We start from the raw sequence: 19667 nt of genomic DNA, 5'->3' as shown, positions 1-19667 counted from the left end.
ACTGACCGAACCCTTTCGGCCGTACTCCTCCAGGAACGCCATGACCAATGTAGCATGTGCCTCACACGTGTTAGACCCTGTGGAGCAAGGATTTTCTGCCTGTGAAAGGCACCTGCTCGCAGTTTTTTGGGCAGTACAGTACTTCGCCTACATTACAGGACTCAACCCCATCACCATCCTCACAGAACACACCCCAACACAGCTATTGTTAGACGGCTGACTTAAGGGTGGCACAGTCAGCCAAATCCACGCAGCCCGTTGGACCCTTCTTTTACAGGGACGGGATATCACAGTAAAAAGAACCAAGACCCACACCTTCCTTGCCGATAATTTGCAGTATGCAGGCACACCTCATGAGTGTGAGATCATCACCACAAAACAGAACACAGGCCCATTTATACCCAAAACACCTCCCAGGAAAGCAGGTAATACACCCCAGAGACCCCAGCCCACAGACACGTGTGCACCCCTGAAGATTTATGTGGAAGGCTCCTCCACAGTGTTAAATGGAAAGAGAATTACCGGTTGCGGCATTTACGTAGAGGACGTGCAGGGACGCACCCTAGATGAGATTTCACTGAAGTTGCCAGGACACTTAGGCTCGCAGGCAGCAGAACTGGCAGCAATCGCTTACATTGTAGACCACCCCGACTCGTTACCGACCCCAGCAGACCTCTATTCGGACAGCTTGTATGCATGCAATAGTTTGACGGAATTCCTATCCCTGTGGGAAACGAGAGGATTTGTTTCCACGGACGGTAAACCCCGACACTCAGCCCCATTACTCCGCCATATCTTAGAGACAGCGAAGGATAGAAAATATGGAATAATTAAGATTCGCAGTCATCACCGTTCTTCCCCCCCCCCCCCCCCTGGTAAAGTTAAAGCAGGCGCCCTAGCGAAGGCAGGCTCCAGGCATGGTTATTTTTGGAACCCCCCAAAAGGACCTCAGTATATGCAGTTCAGGTCTCACCGGCCAATATTCAGGATCTAGCGAAGGCACAGAAAGAGGATGAGAAACTCATGGAAGTTTTAAAGGGTACTTTCCCAGCCCCGTATGATAAATACAAGAATGCAATAACCACACATGACTGTGATTTTAAAGGATGGCATTTATATAGTTCCCAGCCAGGACAGGAACCAGATTATTTGTCAGTTCCATGACAATCATGGACACCAAGGTATTGAACCCACCCTAGCCCACCTCAGACCGCTCTGCTGGTGGCCTGATTTAAAAGCCGATGTTACGCACTACATAGAGAATTGCTTGATCTGTGCCCAGAACAATCCGGACAGATATGTAAGAAAGGTTCAGCTTAGTCACACCCACCCAATTAATGGACCCTGGACAAATCCACAGATATACTATATAGGACCCCTACCGCCTTGCAGAAATGGTTATAAGTATGTGTTGGTGGTCATCGACACCTTCACAAAATGGGTGGAAGCATTTCCATCGAGAACTAATACGGCCAAGACAAGAGCTAAAATACTAACACAGCACATCTTTACAAAATGGGGCCTCCCCCGCAGTATAGAATCCGATCAAGGCTCCCATTTCACAGGACGTGTAATGAAAAACGTCCTCACGATTTTCGGCATTCAACAAAAGTTTCACATAGCATACCACCCCCAGTCAAGTAGTATTGTAGAGAGGATGAACAGGACATTAAAAGCCACCCTCAGGAAAATGGTACAGCAGAATAACAGCACCTGGGATTCAGTTCTCCCATTTGCTTTAATGTTTCTAAGGAACAAGGTATCCACGTCCACAGGATACACCCCCACACTCTCAAGAGCGGATGCCCTATGAAAGGGACAGAGTATTTATTAGGACTGGTTTAGCCAGCCCCGCAGTCACAGCCCTCACACATGAAAATGCTGTACAACAATTGATAGAGAACATAAAGGCAGCCCAACTTGCAGCAGCTGTGAGACTTGGGACCAGGAAGAAACAGAGCAAGGCTTGTTTCGACAAAACAGTACATGCCACTGAGTTTGCAGTAGGGCAGCAAGTGATGCTTTCCCTATACAATCCCAGTTCATTCCTTTCCCCTAAATTCTCCGGACCGTACTCCATTTCGGACAAAGTCTATACAAGATTAATATCCCAATGGCAAGTCTGCGTGGTTTCACATAAACCGGCTTATGGCTCACAGAATAGCCACACACACCACATCCTGCTCACAGCAGCAGACGAGCACGCCCCGCCCACAGATGACATTTTACTACCCTCCCCCAAACAATCCAGCCCGTCCTCAGACACGACTTCAACTCCACCCCAAGAGGCACAACTCCACCTCTCCCTTCCTTCAACCAGCAGCGACAGTGATAGCGATCACGATGACGATAGCCACAGCACACCACGTTACGATTATCCCCCTGTACCAGGCCCCACTCCCAGCGAATCAGAGCATGATTCCACTGGCCCGTTCGAGATTAAATATATCAAAGCCCCTGACCCAGACCCACCGCCCGACAATTATGAATTGAAACCTAGTAGCTCCAACCTCGACACACGCCTGGCACTGCACCAATTCGTTCAGGCTCATCTGGAATGATGAGATGGACCCCAATTCACCCCAAGTAGTTTTAGCACGATTACTACAGTCAAGAGTTTGGCAGCCGGGAGAAGATGATGACATAGAGTCTGACTCCCACCGAACAAATCCCTTTGCGACCCTGTTCGCTATTGAACAATGAGGTGTCCAGATGATGGGGGGAAAAAAAGGAACTGATGGAGAGATACAGTGTCCTTTCTGATGGAACCTGCACCATGTTTGTTGTATGTTTGTTCGTCAGTGTTAAGGTTAAGTGTTGTTTGTAAACTTGAAATTTGTTCATGGCCCCACGTCACCACTCCTTTAACACCCCCTGGCAGTTAATGGAACACGTTTGTTCCCAGACAACCTTTCAGAGGAACTAGTTTGCCAACAGAAACCAGTTCAGAGGAACTAGTTTGTCAACAGAAACCAGTTTCGAGGTACAAGTTTGTCAGCAGACAAGGCAACCCCCACGACGACCACATTCTTACCCGTTCTTGCCGATTGCTCAGGCAGTGGAGAAACTGGCACTGGCCCCCACCCTGCCCGAGAACCCCCCTCTGGTCAGCTACTCTCGGGTAGAGCAGGTATGGCACTGGTCACCATCCTACCCGGGGATTCCACCCATTTCTTACCCGCCGCGGCCCCCACGCACCCCATTTTGGCACTTTCAGTTCAAAATTCTTTTGTTTGTTTTTGGCGACCCTTAGGTTGCTTCCGTATGCTATTTACATCCTCAAAAACTAGGATGGTAGATCGCACAGGCTGCGAGACAGCTCGCACTATGTCAGTATTTTTCTCAGATGTCTTGTCCCAAATATTTGGTTTTAAAAAAAAATGAGCGAGTCACAGATGGTGACCAATTATAAAGGGAAATTGGCAACAAAGGACAGACAGGCAGACATACGAGATCTTAAGCAAGATAATAACAGATATTATGCTTGTGTTCACAGAACTCCGGAACCTCAGGAACTCCAGAGGAAGACAAAGAAGGAGACAGAAAGACGGAAAGATGAAGACGACCTCCATCTTGTTCACCTGGATCTTAGCGGGATCCCTTCAGTTGCACGCGGACGCTACCCCATGACCCCTACCACACAAGCCGTGAATGATTTCCATCCCCGCAATACACAAAACTCCGAGATAGCTAGCCCCGCGACAGCTGACAATACCCCAACCTGTGTGATAAGTTTAACACCTGGTATTCACTATCGTATGTAGTAAAAGCCCTCTTAGTACTGGCGATACTTTGCAGTGTCGTGCAGACACTTAAGAGTCAGGAAATGGTGAAAGAGAGCCGACCGCTCTCGCACCCCGGTATACAGGTTTAGGTCCCCCATTTTCGGATTTCACCAAACCCCCAAACCCCTTGACATGGATTAAAGTGCATCCGTTTTACTTTATGTATTCTGCTAAATAAAGAAATGTAAACCTGTGTGTCTGGCTGCCAGGCCAGAGAAATCTGTGTGCTGCTATTTTGTACAGTTTAAGATGTTATAGATTATTTTTGGGATTGTTTGAGTGAGGATAGTTTATTGAGGATAGTTAGAGGTTCCAGTTTTTTATTTTTCTGTAATGCATGCATTAATGTCATAACGCCCCGTACAGTTTTATAATAATGTATGTATTTAAAATGATTTAGGTAAAATTGTTTCTCGTAGGATAGGGCAGAGTAGAGCCTAATTATGGGTGCCCCGTTTGGTCAGAGAACGAAGACGACGCAGTAATGTGATCCTTCATGCTTCGCGTGGAGGATCACAAGGAGGGTGTGTAGCCATCTGGGATGGCCACGTCCCGATTACAAAATGGACACTTTGCAAAGAATGCAGGGAAAATTGGACAATACTGAGAAAGCAAGCAGGTGCAAGGTCTGTCTGTTGATTAGAGCTGTAGCTCTCAGACAAGACCGATACTGCAGAACCACTACATACTAATGAACCATCCCCAGGAATAAAAAAGGCAACATTTAGGTAAACAATGCTAAGACAGACACCCTGGCGCCAGAGGAGAATAAAACAAAGCAGACCAACGGCCACCTAGGACACGCCCAGCAATCAGGGAACCCACCCCTCTATTGGAGGAAAATCGATAAGAACGATTGGGGTCAAGTTCAAGGCCCACCCAAAAGCGCGCGAAGCCCTTTTGAGTATAAAAAGGACTCCCGAAGAGAGAATCGCTCTCTTGGCCTTGGCTGTCAGCGAGGAGAGACCTGCCAAAGCTGCTCCAGACCAAGTAAGTTCCAAGTCAACGTACGCTACGAGATAGACGCTTCTAGTTGCTATCCTGTAAACAGCTCAACCCAGCAGCCTCAGAACCGAACAAAGGCCACCGTTCCTCTGACTGAGTGGGCACCCGAAGCTAAGTATAGGCTTTAGCAGTAGTGATAGTTTAGGTTGTAGAGTTTTATGCATGAGTATATTTGACTGTGTGTGTAAATAAATGAGCATTGAGTTTGAACTTACTAACTGGTGTATCGAGTCTTTGATCAGTATTCAGTTTTGAACCTTGTAGCGGTATCGAAAGATACCTGGCGACTCTTGAGGAAACGTAATTAAACAGAGCCAAATTAAGAAACAGCAGCAACGAGCAACACTTTGATAGGATCAGATGAAATATGTTGGGAGGAGCTTCATGTGGAGCATGAAAGCTAGCAGCGACCAGTTTGGCTGGTTGACCGGTTTCTCTGCTGTAAATACACAATATCAATAATGTGATTTTTTTTCGCCCCAACTGTACGGAACAGGCAGATTAGGAGGATCATGCAGGTCTCCGAGCATGTTAAAAATGGTAAATTCTCATCCAGCATTGCAGAAAACAATTGCAGCAGCTCTCCCGGGGCGGGGGGTGGGGGGGTGTAATGACAACATGATGAAGTTTACATAGGCCATTTCCATGATAAATGTGGATTCAGTAGTTTATAATGGAACGGCCACAATCGCAAGTGCAAGGGTTTTATTACAGGCATATTGTTTAATGACTTGACTTTAGAACATGTAACCACTGATATTGAAAATCGTCCCAAGAAGAAGCCCAAGTCAAATTAAATTTGAATGAGTTAAAATTTATAAAAAACGTACAGCGTATCAGAAATACACAATCACTGAAATCTGCTGTCTGCCACTTCTTTGTAGATATTTTATATCTGACAGCTGGCTAGGATGCAATACCTGGACAGCAATTTCTAAATCTCAGCATAGAATGTCATACATGCCTTAATATTCTTAACCTGCAAGAATATATTATGCAAATTAAAAAGAATGGACATTTTATGCATAACAATGATTTGAGTAGTTCACTGATACAGGCACAGAACACATGTTTCACATTGGCTGTTTCGCCTGTTGGCTTAATCGACTGACCTTTTTTCAATGCATCTTTGAAGATGAGGGACTGTGAAGACCCTTGCATGTGACTGTTTCGCCTGTTGGCTTAATCGACTGACCCTTTTCAATGCATCTTTGAAGATTAGGGACTCTGTGAAGACCCTTGCATGAGGAGCCGAGGTTTCGTAACACTTTATCTACAGTAATTATAATAAATCTTTAATAATATATTAACAGCACATTCAAATTTATAGAATTAAAGTATCTACAGTTAAAAGATGTATTTTTTTTTTAAAAAGGGAATGCTGCATGTGTTGGAGAGTACATAATATTTGTTGGATGCACACAATGTTTGCTAAGGGAGAGAAAGCCAGGCTTATGTCGGAGATGGAACGCTTGTCACCTCAAATCTGCATTAGAACACGTTTTTGGCATAATGGAAACTTGTAATGCATGGCCTTTGTTCCCTACGTTGTACATTTAAGCGAATGTACTTGTCTTCAGTAAATTTCCTCACGCCAAGCTATGCAGAATGTAAACTTACTGATTGAGTGAGAAAGTTTGCACAACAAAAGTCACACATCTCTGCTTCACAGTGTTCGATTATGGCATGGAACAATAACCCACCAAATAATATAGCCAATGAACCTTTATTGTTGTCAGAAACAATGTTAGTGTTTATAAATTGCCAACTTCAGTCACAGATGCAGTTTGTGGTTTGAAGAAAATATATTCCCTCAAAATACATCATGCAATGAATCGGAAAGTAATAAACAGTCTTCCAGCTTCGGGCACAACCTTAACTTTTAGTTGTGTTATTCTGATACTGGGCACAAGTGTTATTTGGATCCTGATCCACTTCGATTTGAAATTTCCTGCCCATACATACTTACCTGAACCCAGTGGTACAATACGGTAGTTTAAAAAAAAAATATCCTAAGACATGTGACTGACAACAGTGCACGTGGGGTAACGAGACATAGATTTTCCTGAAATATTATCAATTATAAAAGTGAATTGAAAGGCAATCTTCTACCCCTGGGGTCTGATCAGTTGTCATTACACTGTTTCAAAAAACAAAAATAGCTGAAGGGGAAAGGATGACAACATCAAAAATTTAAACTCGAAACAAAGTAAGGCTTCTGTCATGTATCCTGCAAACCCGCAGTCCAGTCAAACGGTAGCTAAAACACTACCTGGAATTCGTAACCACTTTAGCAGTAGTAAACAATACAAGTTTTGATTTAGTGCTAAAACTAGTGTAATACAAAATTGGCAGCACAAAACGTTGGTTCAAAAATAATGGGGAAGGCACATCGGTCAAATTTAGAGATGGTGCCCACAGTCCAGAGATGTACACGGAGCATCAAGTGCTAAATGTTACTTTTGAATTAAAAAAAGACAGCATCAGACAAGGATCTGAATGATTACTTGAATATCAACATTTTGGTAGAGTAAATTCTTCTCAGTGTCCCCATGTAAATACTGCTAACAACCAAATCTGTAACATTGCTTGATGTTTCTCAGTTCTGAGCAGTCCGTTTAGTGTAGATGTGCATTGAGGTCGTACTTTTCACAGAATTTATCTGTGAACGGAATACAAGTCATATATTCACACCATTCACAAGTGATTGGGTACACGTAGAACAAAACCACCAGTCCCGCAAAAAGTCCGACAAAGGTGACAAGGAAGATCATGATTTGGCATCTCTTGCGGTACAAGTCAAATCTCCCGAAGCTGATGTATGGGAGGAATGCAAACGATAGGAAAAATCCACTGATGAAGCCGGAAATATGGGCAAAATTGTCAATCCATGGGAGCAGGCCAAAGGCAAATAGGAAGAAGACGAGAGCAACCAATTTGACAAAAGCCCTCCAAGGCCTGGCGAGAATCTGCCAACTCTGGAAGAGCTCCACAAAAAGACAGGCAAGGATGCCAAACTGAGATCCTGCGGGCCCAACCTTGAAGACACGGAAACAAAACATAATTAATTCACCATCCCACAGAATTGGAATCCTTCCAAATCAACAACACAGTTTGTCCTCAATACCATGCCACCATTTTGGATACAATTCTATTTTTACTTACCTGTCTTTGTACAGTTTAGTTTCCACTGATGAATATCTTTCAAATTGAGACAAAAATTGTGAGGTAAAACAACTTAAATTGAATGAAGCATACCCTGCTACTGAACAATTTCAATGGCGAAACAAGTTACAATTAATGTATTTAAATGAATAAACACAAGTGATTAAGTCACATTAGGTTAAACACAGCATTTTTACATATTAAGAATGGTGTGATGAAGGCGAATTAGTACAACATAGCTGGTCTTCGTGGACAGCAAATAGTTTACAATCTACTTCAATACTGGTCTTCAATTGTCAGCTTCAGTAGCAATTTTGCACAGTTTGCCGCATCAGAATAAGTGTCCTGGGTTTTTGTTGAGAACCTGTTTTGCCCCACTGTCTTCTGATGAAGGCCACTTAACTGACAAATGTCTTTTTGATGCTGACTAACCTGCTGTGTAGATTTTGAGGATGAGGTGTATTGCTGAGCAAGTGGAGTGAACTTTGTGTTCAATCTCATCGTGCTACACCTGACCATTTGATATGGACACTGGATGGGGAGAATATTCCATCCCCAAGATTGACGTCTGCCACCTTTTCGTCTTTACCACCCCCCCGCATTCCATTTTCCCCTCAAGTAAGGGGCGTTTTAGCATGGCCAATCTACCTAACCTTTGGGTTGTGTGAGTGAGCCGCACGCAGAAACAGGGAATACGTGCAATCTCCACATGGACAGTGACCCGGGGCTAGGATTGAACCCGGGTCCTTGGTGCCATGAGGCAGCAGTGCTAACCACTGCACCTCCTCAACATCTCTCACCTTAATGAGCACAGAAGAAACATCAGAATAAAGGCAGTAAAGGACAAAAGAAGAGTCATGCGAACTTGAAATATTCACTCTGTTTCCCTCTTCGCAGAAGCTGCTGGGTGTTTCCAGCATTTCCGGCTTTTATTCTAGTACTAATATATACCCCTTTTAAATAAAGAGTGCTCAGCCAAGAATGCGGGTTGCACATTCTTTACCTCTGCCTCTGATTGAGTGGATAAAGAAAACATTTTGTCCACTTGGGGAGGGGGGGCGGGGGGTTAAGAGATCTTTTACTTCATCTTGGCTCAATCCCTTCGAGATGTTCAGCAGGACCTGTCCCGGCATGGACAACCTGACACCCAGGCGCCTTGGCACTGCCAGCCTGGCATTGCGAAGGTGGCATTGTCACGGTGACATTGCCAGGGTGGTCATTACTAAGCTTACACTCCATTCCTAAGTCGCCTTCATGTATCACCTGGCGAGGTTTGTCCTGCATTGCTTTGAATGTGATTATTCTGCATCCGGCTAACAGAACAATATCTTCTAGTGAGATGTCACCTCTGACAGACCAGCCGTATTGCTGGCTGTGTTTGCTGTATCTAATCGGGCCATCCCTGGGTCACTTGGTGAGAGAGAATCTGATAACTCTCAGCTTTGCTGGTCTCATCTCGAATTTGACTCAATTTTGGTGGCATTACATTCACTAGGAAATGGATCTTTATATCTCAAACTTTTATCTCGTGTTCTCCCTTGGTGGCAACCGAGAGAGAGCATCTGCTAGCACCATTTCCCTTCCTTTGCTGAAGCTCTGTACAGATATTCCTTGTAAATGAATATCTGTCCCAGCGGTAAATGATCACTCTCCGCTATGAATTTTCTTTCACGGAGATACGGATAGAATTTCGCACATCCATACACGACTGTCAAAGGTGCTTTTGGATGCGAATATTATTGGTTTCCCCTCTTGAACTAGGGCTGCCCCAGTCCTTTTGCAGATGCATCTACTGGCAGACTGACAGGTTTTGAGTTGTAGTATGACAAACTTGCCTATACTACTTCTTTGAGTTTGTTGAAACTCTTCTCATATGACTCGCAACATCTGTTCTCATGAGCTCTTGTGGATTTGCTGTGTGTTCTGACATGAGGTATGAAACAACCTGTGGTCAACGTGGAGCGGATGCTTCCAATTGTGGGGCAATTTAGATCGAGAGATCATAGTCTTAGGATTAGAGGTAGAAAATTGAAACAGAGTTGAGGAGAAGAGAAACTACTTCTCCCAAAGGGTTGTGAATCTGTGGGATTCCCTGCCCCAAAGTGTGGTGGATGCTGGGAGAGTGAGTAGATTTAAGGAGGAGTTAGACCGATTTTTAATTGGTAATGGGCAGGACAGCGGAGTTAAGGCCAGGATGAGATCAGCCATGATTGAATGGCGGAGAAGACTCGATGGGCCAAATGGCCGAATTCTGCTTCTATATTTTCTGAATTTATGAACTCACATGTTGGATCAAGTCAAGGGAACTTCTCAACCATTTCTGGTCTTTTGGAGCATCCATCTCCAAGATGGCCATGGCTCTTTCAGTATGCAGCCTGACTTTGTCAGATGAGTACATTATTCCAAATAACTAATATTATTCCACCTTTACAATATGTTTTCCGTTAATTTGATCACAGCTTGGTGCAATGCAGCGGCAGTGATTGGTAGGCTTGCTATGTATTAATCCCTGGCGCTTCAGGTTCAGGACAGGAAAATCATCCTGAAAAGAACCTTAGGGCGGCGGCATGTGGTGCAGTGGTTAGCACTGGGACTGCGGCGCTGAGGACACGGAGGGGGGAAACGGGTAGCACGGTAACACAGTGGTTAGCACTGTTGCATCACAGCTCCAGGGTCCCAGGTTCAATTCCTGGCTTGGGTCACTGTCTGTGTGGAGTCTGCACGTTCTTTCTGTGTCTGCGTTGGTTTCCTCCGGGTGCTCCGGTTTCCTCCCACAAGTCCCGAAAGACGTGCTGTTCGATAATTCGGAAATTCTGAATTCTCCCTCTGTGTACCCGAACTGGCGCCGAAATGTGGTGACTAGGAGCTTTTAACAGTAACTTCATTGCAGTGTAAGCCTACTTGTGACAATAAAGATTATTATTATTACATGCAAACTCCACACAGACAGTTACCCAAGGCCGGAATCAAACCCGGGTCCCTGGTGCTGTGAGGCAGCAGTGCTAAACTTGAAACCAAAACGTCAAACAACATCTCCTAAAGAACTAGTTAGAATCTTTACTTTGTACTTCTGCATTCCTGAGCGACTTTGAAATTAGGGACTACAAACTTGAGTCCATTCGCAATTAATATTTTTATTTTGTTAAAACTTTTTTTTAAATTTTAGAGTACCCCCAATTATTTTTTTCCAATTAAGGGGCAATTTAGCGTTGCCAATCCACCGACCATGCACATCTTTGGGTCGTGGGGTGAAACCCACGCAGACACGGGGAGAATATGTAAACTCTATACAGTCAGTGACTCTGGGCCGGGATCGAACCTAGGTCCTTAGTGCCGTGAGACAACAGTGCTAACCACTGCGCCACCGTGCCGCCCCCATTAGAAATTTAGTTTAGATGGTCCAAAAAGTTATTTTATCCTTACAATGAGCAGGAGAAAGAGATTTCTATCCTATTAGTGTAGGCTAGAGTGGCTCACCTTTCAAAAATAAACCCTTAATCAACTGTGCCATTCAGTCCTCAAGAAGCTGCTCGTTTACCAGTTTAGAAAGTGGTAGTCCAAATCATAAATGTCACAGAAATAATGGCTCATTAAGCTGTTGCATATTTAAGAGAAACATGAGGTAACCCTATCATTACTAGAGATGACTGTGCACGAACATGGACATTTGCTGGCGAAAAAAATCTTTTGTTTCACGTTATTTGACTAATGTACGACATAGTCCATAAAACCATGAGTGACTCAAGTGAGACGAATTTATAGAGTGGCCAAACCCTGTCAGAACCATTTCTATTTAACATTCAACAACCTTCGATACAAAGTAAATGGACTTATGCAAAAGGAGCACAACCTACCAGTCACTACAAAAACATTTTAATGGACTCAATTAGAAGGTGGCATTTGTAAGATTGCAGGGTACAGAAAATTGCCTGCACTTATTTTAAAATGTAGTGCATTGGTGATGTTTATTTCATCTGCCCCCTGCAATTAGCTCCTGCTCATGAAAACAACAACAAATTAGACCGTTCTGTTATTCAAAGAGCAGCACAATTCTAAAACTTGTAGGAAAGCTCTGTACAAAATTACATTTTTGATCCTCTTTCACATATTCAACAGAAAATACCAATTAGAATTAAACATAATTGAGCAACTACAGAACACTGGTATCAAATTCTTTCTAGATGGAGATTTCCTTTTGGTGGTTTGATAAGCTACAGTGCTAAAAAAAAAGTATAAAGAGATTCAAAAATCAATGAAATTGCTGCTTGCAACGTGACATAGCTGTGGTTAGGAATACCAAGAATGACTGTGCCTTTCCTTTCTGATGTTAGCAATTTAGTCTTCCTTCATAGGATAAGGACGTGAATCTATTTTTCTGTAACTGTGTTGAGCATGAGCAACAAGGTGGCACAGTGGTTATAATAATATCTTTATTACAAGTTTTTTCACAAGTAGGCTTACATTTGGGCAGCACGGTAGCACAAGTGGATAGCACTGTGGCTTCACAGCGCCAGGGTCCCAGGTTCGATTCCCCGCTGGGTCACTGTCTGTGCGGAGTCTGCACGTTCTCCCAGTGTCTGCGTGGGTTTCCTCCGGGTGCTCGCTCCCACAGTCCAAAGACGTGCAGGTTAGGTGGATTGGCCATGATAAATTGCCCTTAGTGACCAAAAAGGTTAGGAGGGGTTATTGGGTTACGGGGATAGGGTGGAAGTGAGGGCTTAAGTGGGTCGGTGCAGACTCGATGGGCCAAATGGCCTCCTTCTGCACTGTATGATGTTCTATGTTCTAACACGGCAATGAAGTTACTGTGAAAATCCCCTAGTCGCCACACTCCGGCGCCTGTTCGGGTACACGGAGGGAGAATTCAGAACGTCCAATTCACCTTACAGCACGTCTTTCGGGACTTGTGGGAGGAAACCGGAGCACCCGGAGGAAACCCACGCAGACACGGGGAGACCGTGCAGACACCGCACAGACAGTGGCCCAAGTGGAAATCGAACCCGGGACCCTGGCGCTGTGAAGCAACAGTGCCAACCACCGTGCCCCCACTGTTAGCATTGCTGTCACACGACGCCAAGGACCCGGGTTTGATCCCGTCTCCAGGTCGCTGTCCATTTACACATTCTCCCAGTGTCTGCATGGATCTCACCCCCACAACCTAAAAAGATGTGCAGGGTAGGTGAAACTGTCCCTTAATTGGAAAAAAAACAAATTTGGGGACTCGAATTTAAAAAAAACTTTGTTAAGCATTCTTTTTGATTCATTTGAACTCGATGGCAATGGCTTCAAACTTAGCCTTTAAAAAGTGACTTTCCTTTGCTAAAAACAAAGTCAAAAATTATATTTGTGCAAAAAGTCTTTAATGAAGTTTGGTGTGCTTAAATGCTGTTCAAGTCCTGCAGCTGTTTTTTTTTTAAAGAGCTGTTTGATAGTTAGCAACTGAATTTGCACCAAATCCATTTCAGCTAGTATGATAATCTGCATTTCATATTGTGGTGTATATCTGACCAGTTACGTACCTCAGCTCGGTACGGCAAGAATATGGCACTGGCTAGGTTTCCAGTGATTCCACTAAGGATGTAAATGATGGAAATCCGAAGCCATCCTGCTAGTTTTTCAAGGTCCCTTAGGATTGTCATTTGGAAGCAGATGGACACAATACAGTGGAGGATCCTGTGGGAAAATAATATACAACAAAAATATAAAAGGTCTGATCACAAAATAAAACGTAATATTTTGGGGGGATTTAGTCTTGTCCCTGAAAACCAAGCAATCATTTTGTTATAAAAGCAAATGATTGCAGATGCTGGAATCTGAAACAATCTCAGTAGGTCTGACAGTATCTTTCTTTTTTATTTTATAAATTTAGAGTGCCCAATTCATTTTTCAATTAAGGGGCAATTTAGCGTGTTCAATCCACCTACCCTGCACATCTTTAGGTTGTGGGGGCGAAACCCACGCAAACACGGGGAGAATGTGCAAACTCCACAAGGACAGTGACCAAGAGCCGGGATCGAACCTGGGACCTCGGTGCCGTGAGGTAACAGGGCTAACCCACTGCGCCACCATGCTGCCCCGGTCTGACAGTATCTGTGGAGAGAAAAGGGAGCTAACGCTCAGAGTCTGGATAACTCTTTGTCAAAGATCATTTTGTTACATTTAATTTAAAACAAGGAACCGGTTAGCTCAGATAGCACACAGTCCAGAATAAAATTTTAACAGAGCAGGTTCAGTTCCTGCTCCAGCTGAGATAGGCCTGGGACTCGCCTCCTGACCTACCCTTGAGAGTGGAAGGCACTGGCAATGGCAAACCACTGGCACAATGGCAACACGAAACCTGACAAGGAAACAGCTCAGGATAAAGCATCAGCTGACAATCAGCCAAGGGGATAGGGTGGCGGTGTTGACCTTGAGTAGGCTGCTCTTTCCAAGAGCCGGTGCAGACTCGATGGGCCGAATGGCCTCCTTCTGCACTGTAAATTCTATGATTCTATGAACTGCCTTTGGGAAGAGCACACAAGAATAGAATGGAATATGAAACAATATAACTTATTACTGGTGTTATCTGATATTAAAGGCACTATACAAATATAAGTTGTCGCAAGATCTTGCCTCTGGTACTCACTTCCTGTTCACAAATGATACCCATGATATTTTTCTACAAAGAAAATTGCTCTTGAATTTTGGTTGACACTAGCAAGACCGCATTTTTTTTGTGATCTTCCCTGGTGATCTTTCAAAAGTAATAGTGGACTTACTTCTTCATCCTATGGCAAACTTTGTGACAATGATGCTTGACAGTGTGTGAGGATTTCAGGACTCTGATCCAGTAATGATAGAAGTAAAGCAATGCAAGTCAGAATGATGTGTGACTTGGAGGTGATGGAGTCTCTAGCTCTCTTTGGCAGAAATGCTCATGCTCCTCCTGGCTCCACAGTTAGATATGTACAGACTCCAATGATCGCTTTGAGGAGTGCTCATTCGGTTTCTATAGTTCTGGCAAACTTGACCCCCAACTGTGATGGGATTTCATGCCAAGGTGCACTAACCAATTTGGTCTCCGGCACTCTCCTGGCATGGGCTGAACATGCACCATCTGAATTTCGATACATCACTTGGTCACATGTGTTTGGTTCATTGTTACAAAATGTGAAAATTCAAATACAGGCAGGTATGAGAGAGAGAGGGACAGAGGGGAAAAGAGCTTGAAAAAGACTAAGTGAACGCCTTAACTTGGAGTTATATAAAGGGCATAGTGGATTTGCCGTCTGCTATTCAGCTCACAGAATTTTCTAACCCAGTGAGGTGAAATGAAGGGAACATCAGGTGGAGTATTGCTTCATTTATTTTGCATTTCTATCAGCCTTCTACCAGCATGTAAGTAAGCAGGTAGCAAGAGGTAGAGTGAGTCCTATTGGAACTGAGTGTGATATATGCCTCAAGACACAGGCAATCCTTCATGAATTTTCTGTATCAGAGTTTACAAGGGAAGCGGAATCTGACAAAATATCATTAGAGGCTGAGATAGTAAAGGCAAAGAATGAAAATTGAGTGGGAGGAGACTGGCCCTGTAAAATAAGTCGCCATAGTCCCAGATGATCATAGGCTGCTTTCCTAATCTTCGAAGCCCCGGATAAGACCCCCAGCTCCCCCATAAGCCCCAATGCACTATGAAAGGGCCCCAGTGCCCCCTGCGCCCCTTCCATCACCCGTGCAGGGCACCACAGCCCAATCGCACCGGACTAGAAAATGCCAGCTTGGGACCTTGGCAGTGCCAACCTGGCACCAGCTGTGTCAGGATACCACCCTGCCCAAAGAGAATGCACCTGGGGGCATCCGATCCCCTGGGAGACCCCCACGAGTGCCTTTCTGTCTTGTCCGTGTTTGTGGAGACGAGTACTGACCAGCACTTGTCCGAGGTCTCCAAGACAAAGAGTTAGATCCCAATGCCTTGGTTAGCTCAGAGAACTGCATATTAAAGTCACACTAGCTGCCTCACTCTAATATGCAGATTTGCCTAAAATTGATCCTGCTCACAATGGGTGGGCTTCACATTATGGCATCTCACAAGGTTATGATCCCATGAGGCATGGCGAAGCAGGTAGATCCCAGGATTGGGGTCTCCTGTCTTTTACTGGCCGCGATGCGCCACGGCAGGCTGCTTTTCAGGCCGGTAGATCGTGCCCTACATCTACAGGACCCCCCCCCCCCCCCCATTATCCACTTTTCTAGTTTCATCTTCGAAGAGCTGTAGCAAATTAGTCAAACAGTCAAACTCATCTTCGACAACTTCTGTATTACCTGTTGCTATTGGGATAGTTCTCGTGTGCTCCACCATGAAATCTGTGGCAAAATATAGATCGAGTGTCTCTGTAATTTCGGTGTTCCCTAGTCTTGTCCTCTAAGGGAACAACATCAACTTTAGCAACTCCTTCCTTTTTATAAACTTATAGAACCCCTTGCTATATGTTTTTATATTTTGCATTAGATTTCTGTCATCATTTACATTTGTTCTTTTTATTACTTTTTTTTAGTAACCCTTTGTTGGTCTTTAAATGTTTCCCAATCCTCCTGCCTGTCACTAACCTTTGCAATATGATATGCCTTAGTTTTTGCCTTTATGTTATCTTTAACCTCCTTGCATCAGCCATGGGTGCATTTTCCCCCTCTTACAATCTTTCTTCCGCTCTGGAATATAATTTAGTTGAGAGGAACTGAATATCTCCTGAAATGGCTGCCTCTGTTCATCAACTGTCCTACCTTTTAGTCTCTCTGCCCAGTCCACTGGGGCTAAATTGTAATTACCTGAACAAAGAACAAAGAACAAAGAAAAGTACAGCACAGGAACAGGCCCTTCGGCCCTCCAAACCCGTGCCGACCATGCTGTCTGACTAAACTACAATCTTCTACACTTTCTGGGTCCGTATCCCTCTATTCCCATCCTATTCATGTATTTGTCAAGATGCCCCTTAAATGTCACTATCGTCCCTGCTTCCACCACCTCCTCCGGTAGCGAGGTCCAAGCACCCACTACCCTCTGTGTAAAAAAACTTGCCTCGTACATCTACTAAAGAAAGAGTTTATGGCGACTTATTTTACAGGGCCAGTCTCCTCCCACTCAATTTTCATTCTGAGTTTAATACCAGAACAATACTAGTGTGGGTCTCAGGTTTATTGCCCTCAAACTTAATTTGAAATTCAAGCATTCAATGATCACTTTTCCTCTGAGGATCCTTTACTACAAGATCATTAATTAATCCCACCTCACTCCAGAATATTAAATCCAAAAAACCTGCTCCCTGGATGGTTTGACAACATATTGTTCCAAGAAACAATCTCTAACACACTATAAACTATTCCTTGAGGCTACTCTTGTCAAATTGACTAATTCAGTCCATATGCACCTTAAAATCACCCATTATTGTCATATCATTCTTACGAGCCCGTATATTTCCTGGTTTATACTGTGTCCTACTGTGGAACTACTATTAGGCGACCTATAGATTACTCCAACCAGGGACTTCTGTCCCTAGAAGAACAAGGGAAGCAGATGCACAAGAACATCACCTGCAAGTTCTCCTCCAAGCCACTCACCATCCTGACTTTGAGGTTTATCACCATGACTTCACTGTCACTGGGTCAAAATCCTGGAACTCCCTCCCTAACAGCACTGTGGGTGTCCCTACATCACGTGGACTGCAGTGGTTCAAGAAGGCAGCTCACCACCACCTTCTCAAGGGTAATTGGAGATGGACAATAAGTACTGGCCTAGCCAACAACACCCAAATCCCAGAAACAATAAAAAGAAATAACATTAGGATGGTAATAAGGAATTTTACAAATTAAATAAGTTTCTTTGATTGTTTTGTACAGAAGCTGTTTTCTCATTAACCTGGAGAAGTCTGAATAAATGTTCAAACATTTTGGGCAACTTTGGAGCACTGATACTCTTAAGGCATTACGCAAGCTGTTTCTTACAGGCACCTTCTCATATGACACTGTAATTTGCAGATCCAAGCTGGATACCATCCTTGCTATACCCAATATAGTAATTTATTTGTTTTGATTCTGTTGGGGAAATCCAAATGTTTCCTTGTATAACATCTATTGATATTGCTAGGGTCACTCATGGTTCTACAGAATTCATCTATAATAGACTAAATCTGTTCTTTTGGTTGCTTATGTGGCCTTAGCAACCCTTGACACACAGTCAAGGCCTGCAGCTTCACATCTTCACCATGAGATGGCACTGTCACATGTGATCCACTAGTATTTTAAAAACAATGTTAAATTCAAAGTCAGTCTCAAGGCGGAGTTTGCTGTCAACTCAGTGCATGTTCAGTCGTTTGCTGATGGCCGGCCCTGGTTAACGGCCGCCATCCTTATAGGAGGCAATGTGCAACAATAAATCAGCTTATTTACTTGCAAGACCTATGTGCCATGCATCAAAATAAAGTGGCTGTCAGTTCTTTAAAAATTCACATTTAGCTCTGCAATGTCATTAATTCATTGATCCTTCTTAAACTGAAGAGATTTGAGAATGTGAAGAATGCATAGATGTTTTAAGATGTCTTGTCCCTTTGCTAAACCATTAGAATGAATGAGCTCCATGCACATTGCAACACTGTTTTCTTTTAAGCCTTGATGGAATTTTTCAGATCACTGAATATTTAGCAATATATGTTCACAGTGCTTGTAAACTGCAAGATGACAGAAACAATTAAAGTGAGTTGAAGCCTTGATGTGGGGTAATAATTCTGGATTGTCTCCTCGTAAGATACCATAACATTTTCTCCAAGTGTCAATAAAATGCTAAATATTCTGCACAACCTTCTGACCACGTGATGAGTGGGATCCTAGGAATCCACAACCTAACAGCATATTAGAATAATCAACTTAGAAATCAAAAATGGACTGGTGGTTCACTGGGCAAACTGATGCGTACACGTCATTTGATTTCGGCACGAGGACCAGTACCCATGTATAGACGGGTATCAGCGACCATCTTGCATGGACATATTGCGTTGGCAGCAGACATTGTATAACTTAAAAACTTAGCACAAATAGTCAAGTGTCAAAACTTGGTAACAATTTGTACGGAGAAATTATTTGTGCTTATTGGTTATGGTGATAGACATTTTTAACCCATGGTTATTTAGCTGCAAGAAAAATTAGAGCATTAAAAATTTCCGTAGATTAGAATGATGAGAATTTAGACCAAGAGCTTCCTTGATTAGTTTAATAAATGTCACAGTAAGTGTTGTGTCAATTCATATAAAATATACACAAAATATAATAATTAAATTTTCCCAATTAAAGAGCAATTTTAGCATGGTCAATCCACCTATCCTGCACATCTTTTGGGTTGTGGGGGTGAGACCCACGCAGACAGAGGAGAATGTGCAAACTCCAAACGGACAGTGAGCCGGGGCCGGGATCGAACTGAGGCAGTTGTGCTAGCCACTGTACCTCCATGCCGCCCCTCTCTCGCTATTAATCTAACACTCAGTCCGAACTACTATTTCTGAGGATTGTGCAAATGTTTCCATCTGAACTGTGCACATGGAACTTAGAAAAGCATTCCATGGTATTAAATTGACACTGCTCTGTAATTATAACATTATTTCATCATTGAAATGGTTCCAAATAGGAAATATGGAGCTTTTTTTTGTTCAGGAGGAAAACTAGATTCAAAGCTAATTACATTATTTT

The 19667-nt window shown here is 43.6% G+C and overlaps 1 protein-coding gene across 9 annotated transcripts in view; it reads right to left on the bottom strand.

Annotated features, from left to right (window-relative positions):
* Positions 1 to 6500: 6500 nt before the first annotated feature.
* Positions 6501 to 19667, bottom strand: part of LOC140394014 (inactive rhomboid protein 1-like) — a 561145-nt gene continuing 547978 nt past the window's right edge. For all 9 annotated transcript variants that reach the window (XM_072480776.1, XM_072480778.1, XM_072480779.1 and 6 more), the window contains 2 exons: positions 13475 to 13628; positions 6501 to 7828 (listed from right to left, as the gene is read on the bottom strand). In XM_072480776.1, coding sequence (XP_072336877.1) covers positions 7409 to 7828; positions 13475 to 13628 — 574 coding nt within the window. In that variant the 3' untranslated portion in view covers positions 6501 to 7408. The remainder of the gene's footprint in view (positions 7829 to 13474; positions 13629 to 19667) is intronic.

This window comes from Scyliorhinus torazame, chromosome 17 (genome assembly GCF_047496885.1).
Source record: "Scyliorhinus torazame isolate Kashiwa2021f chromosome 17, sScyTor2.1, whole genome shotgun sequence".
NCBI classification, from domain to species: domain Eukaryota; kingdom Metazoa; phylum Chordata; class Chondrichthyes; order Carcharhiniformes; family Scyliorhinidae; genus Scyliorhinus; species Scyliorhinus torazame.
The sequence above is the reverse complement of the archived record's forward strand: the minus strand, read 5'-3'. Positions and strand labels throughout refer to the sequence as shown.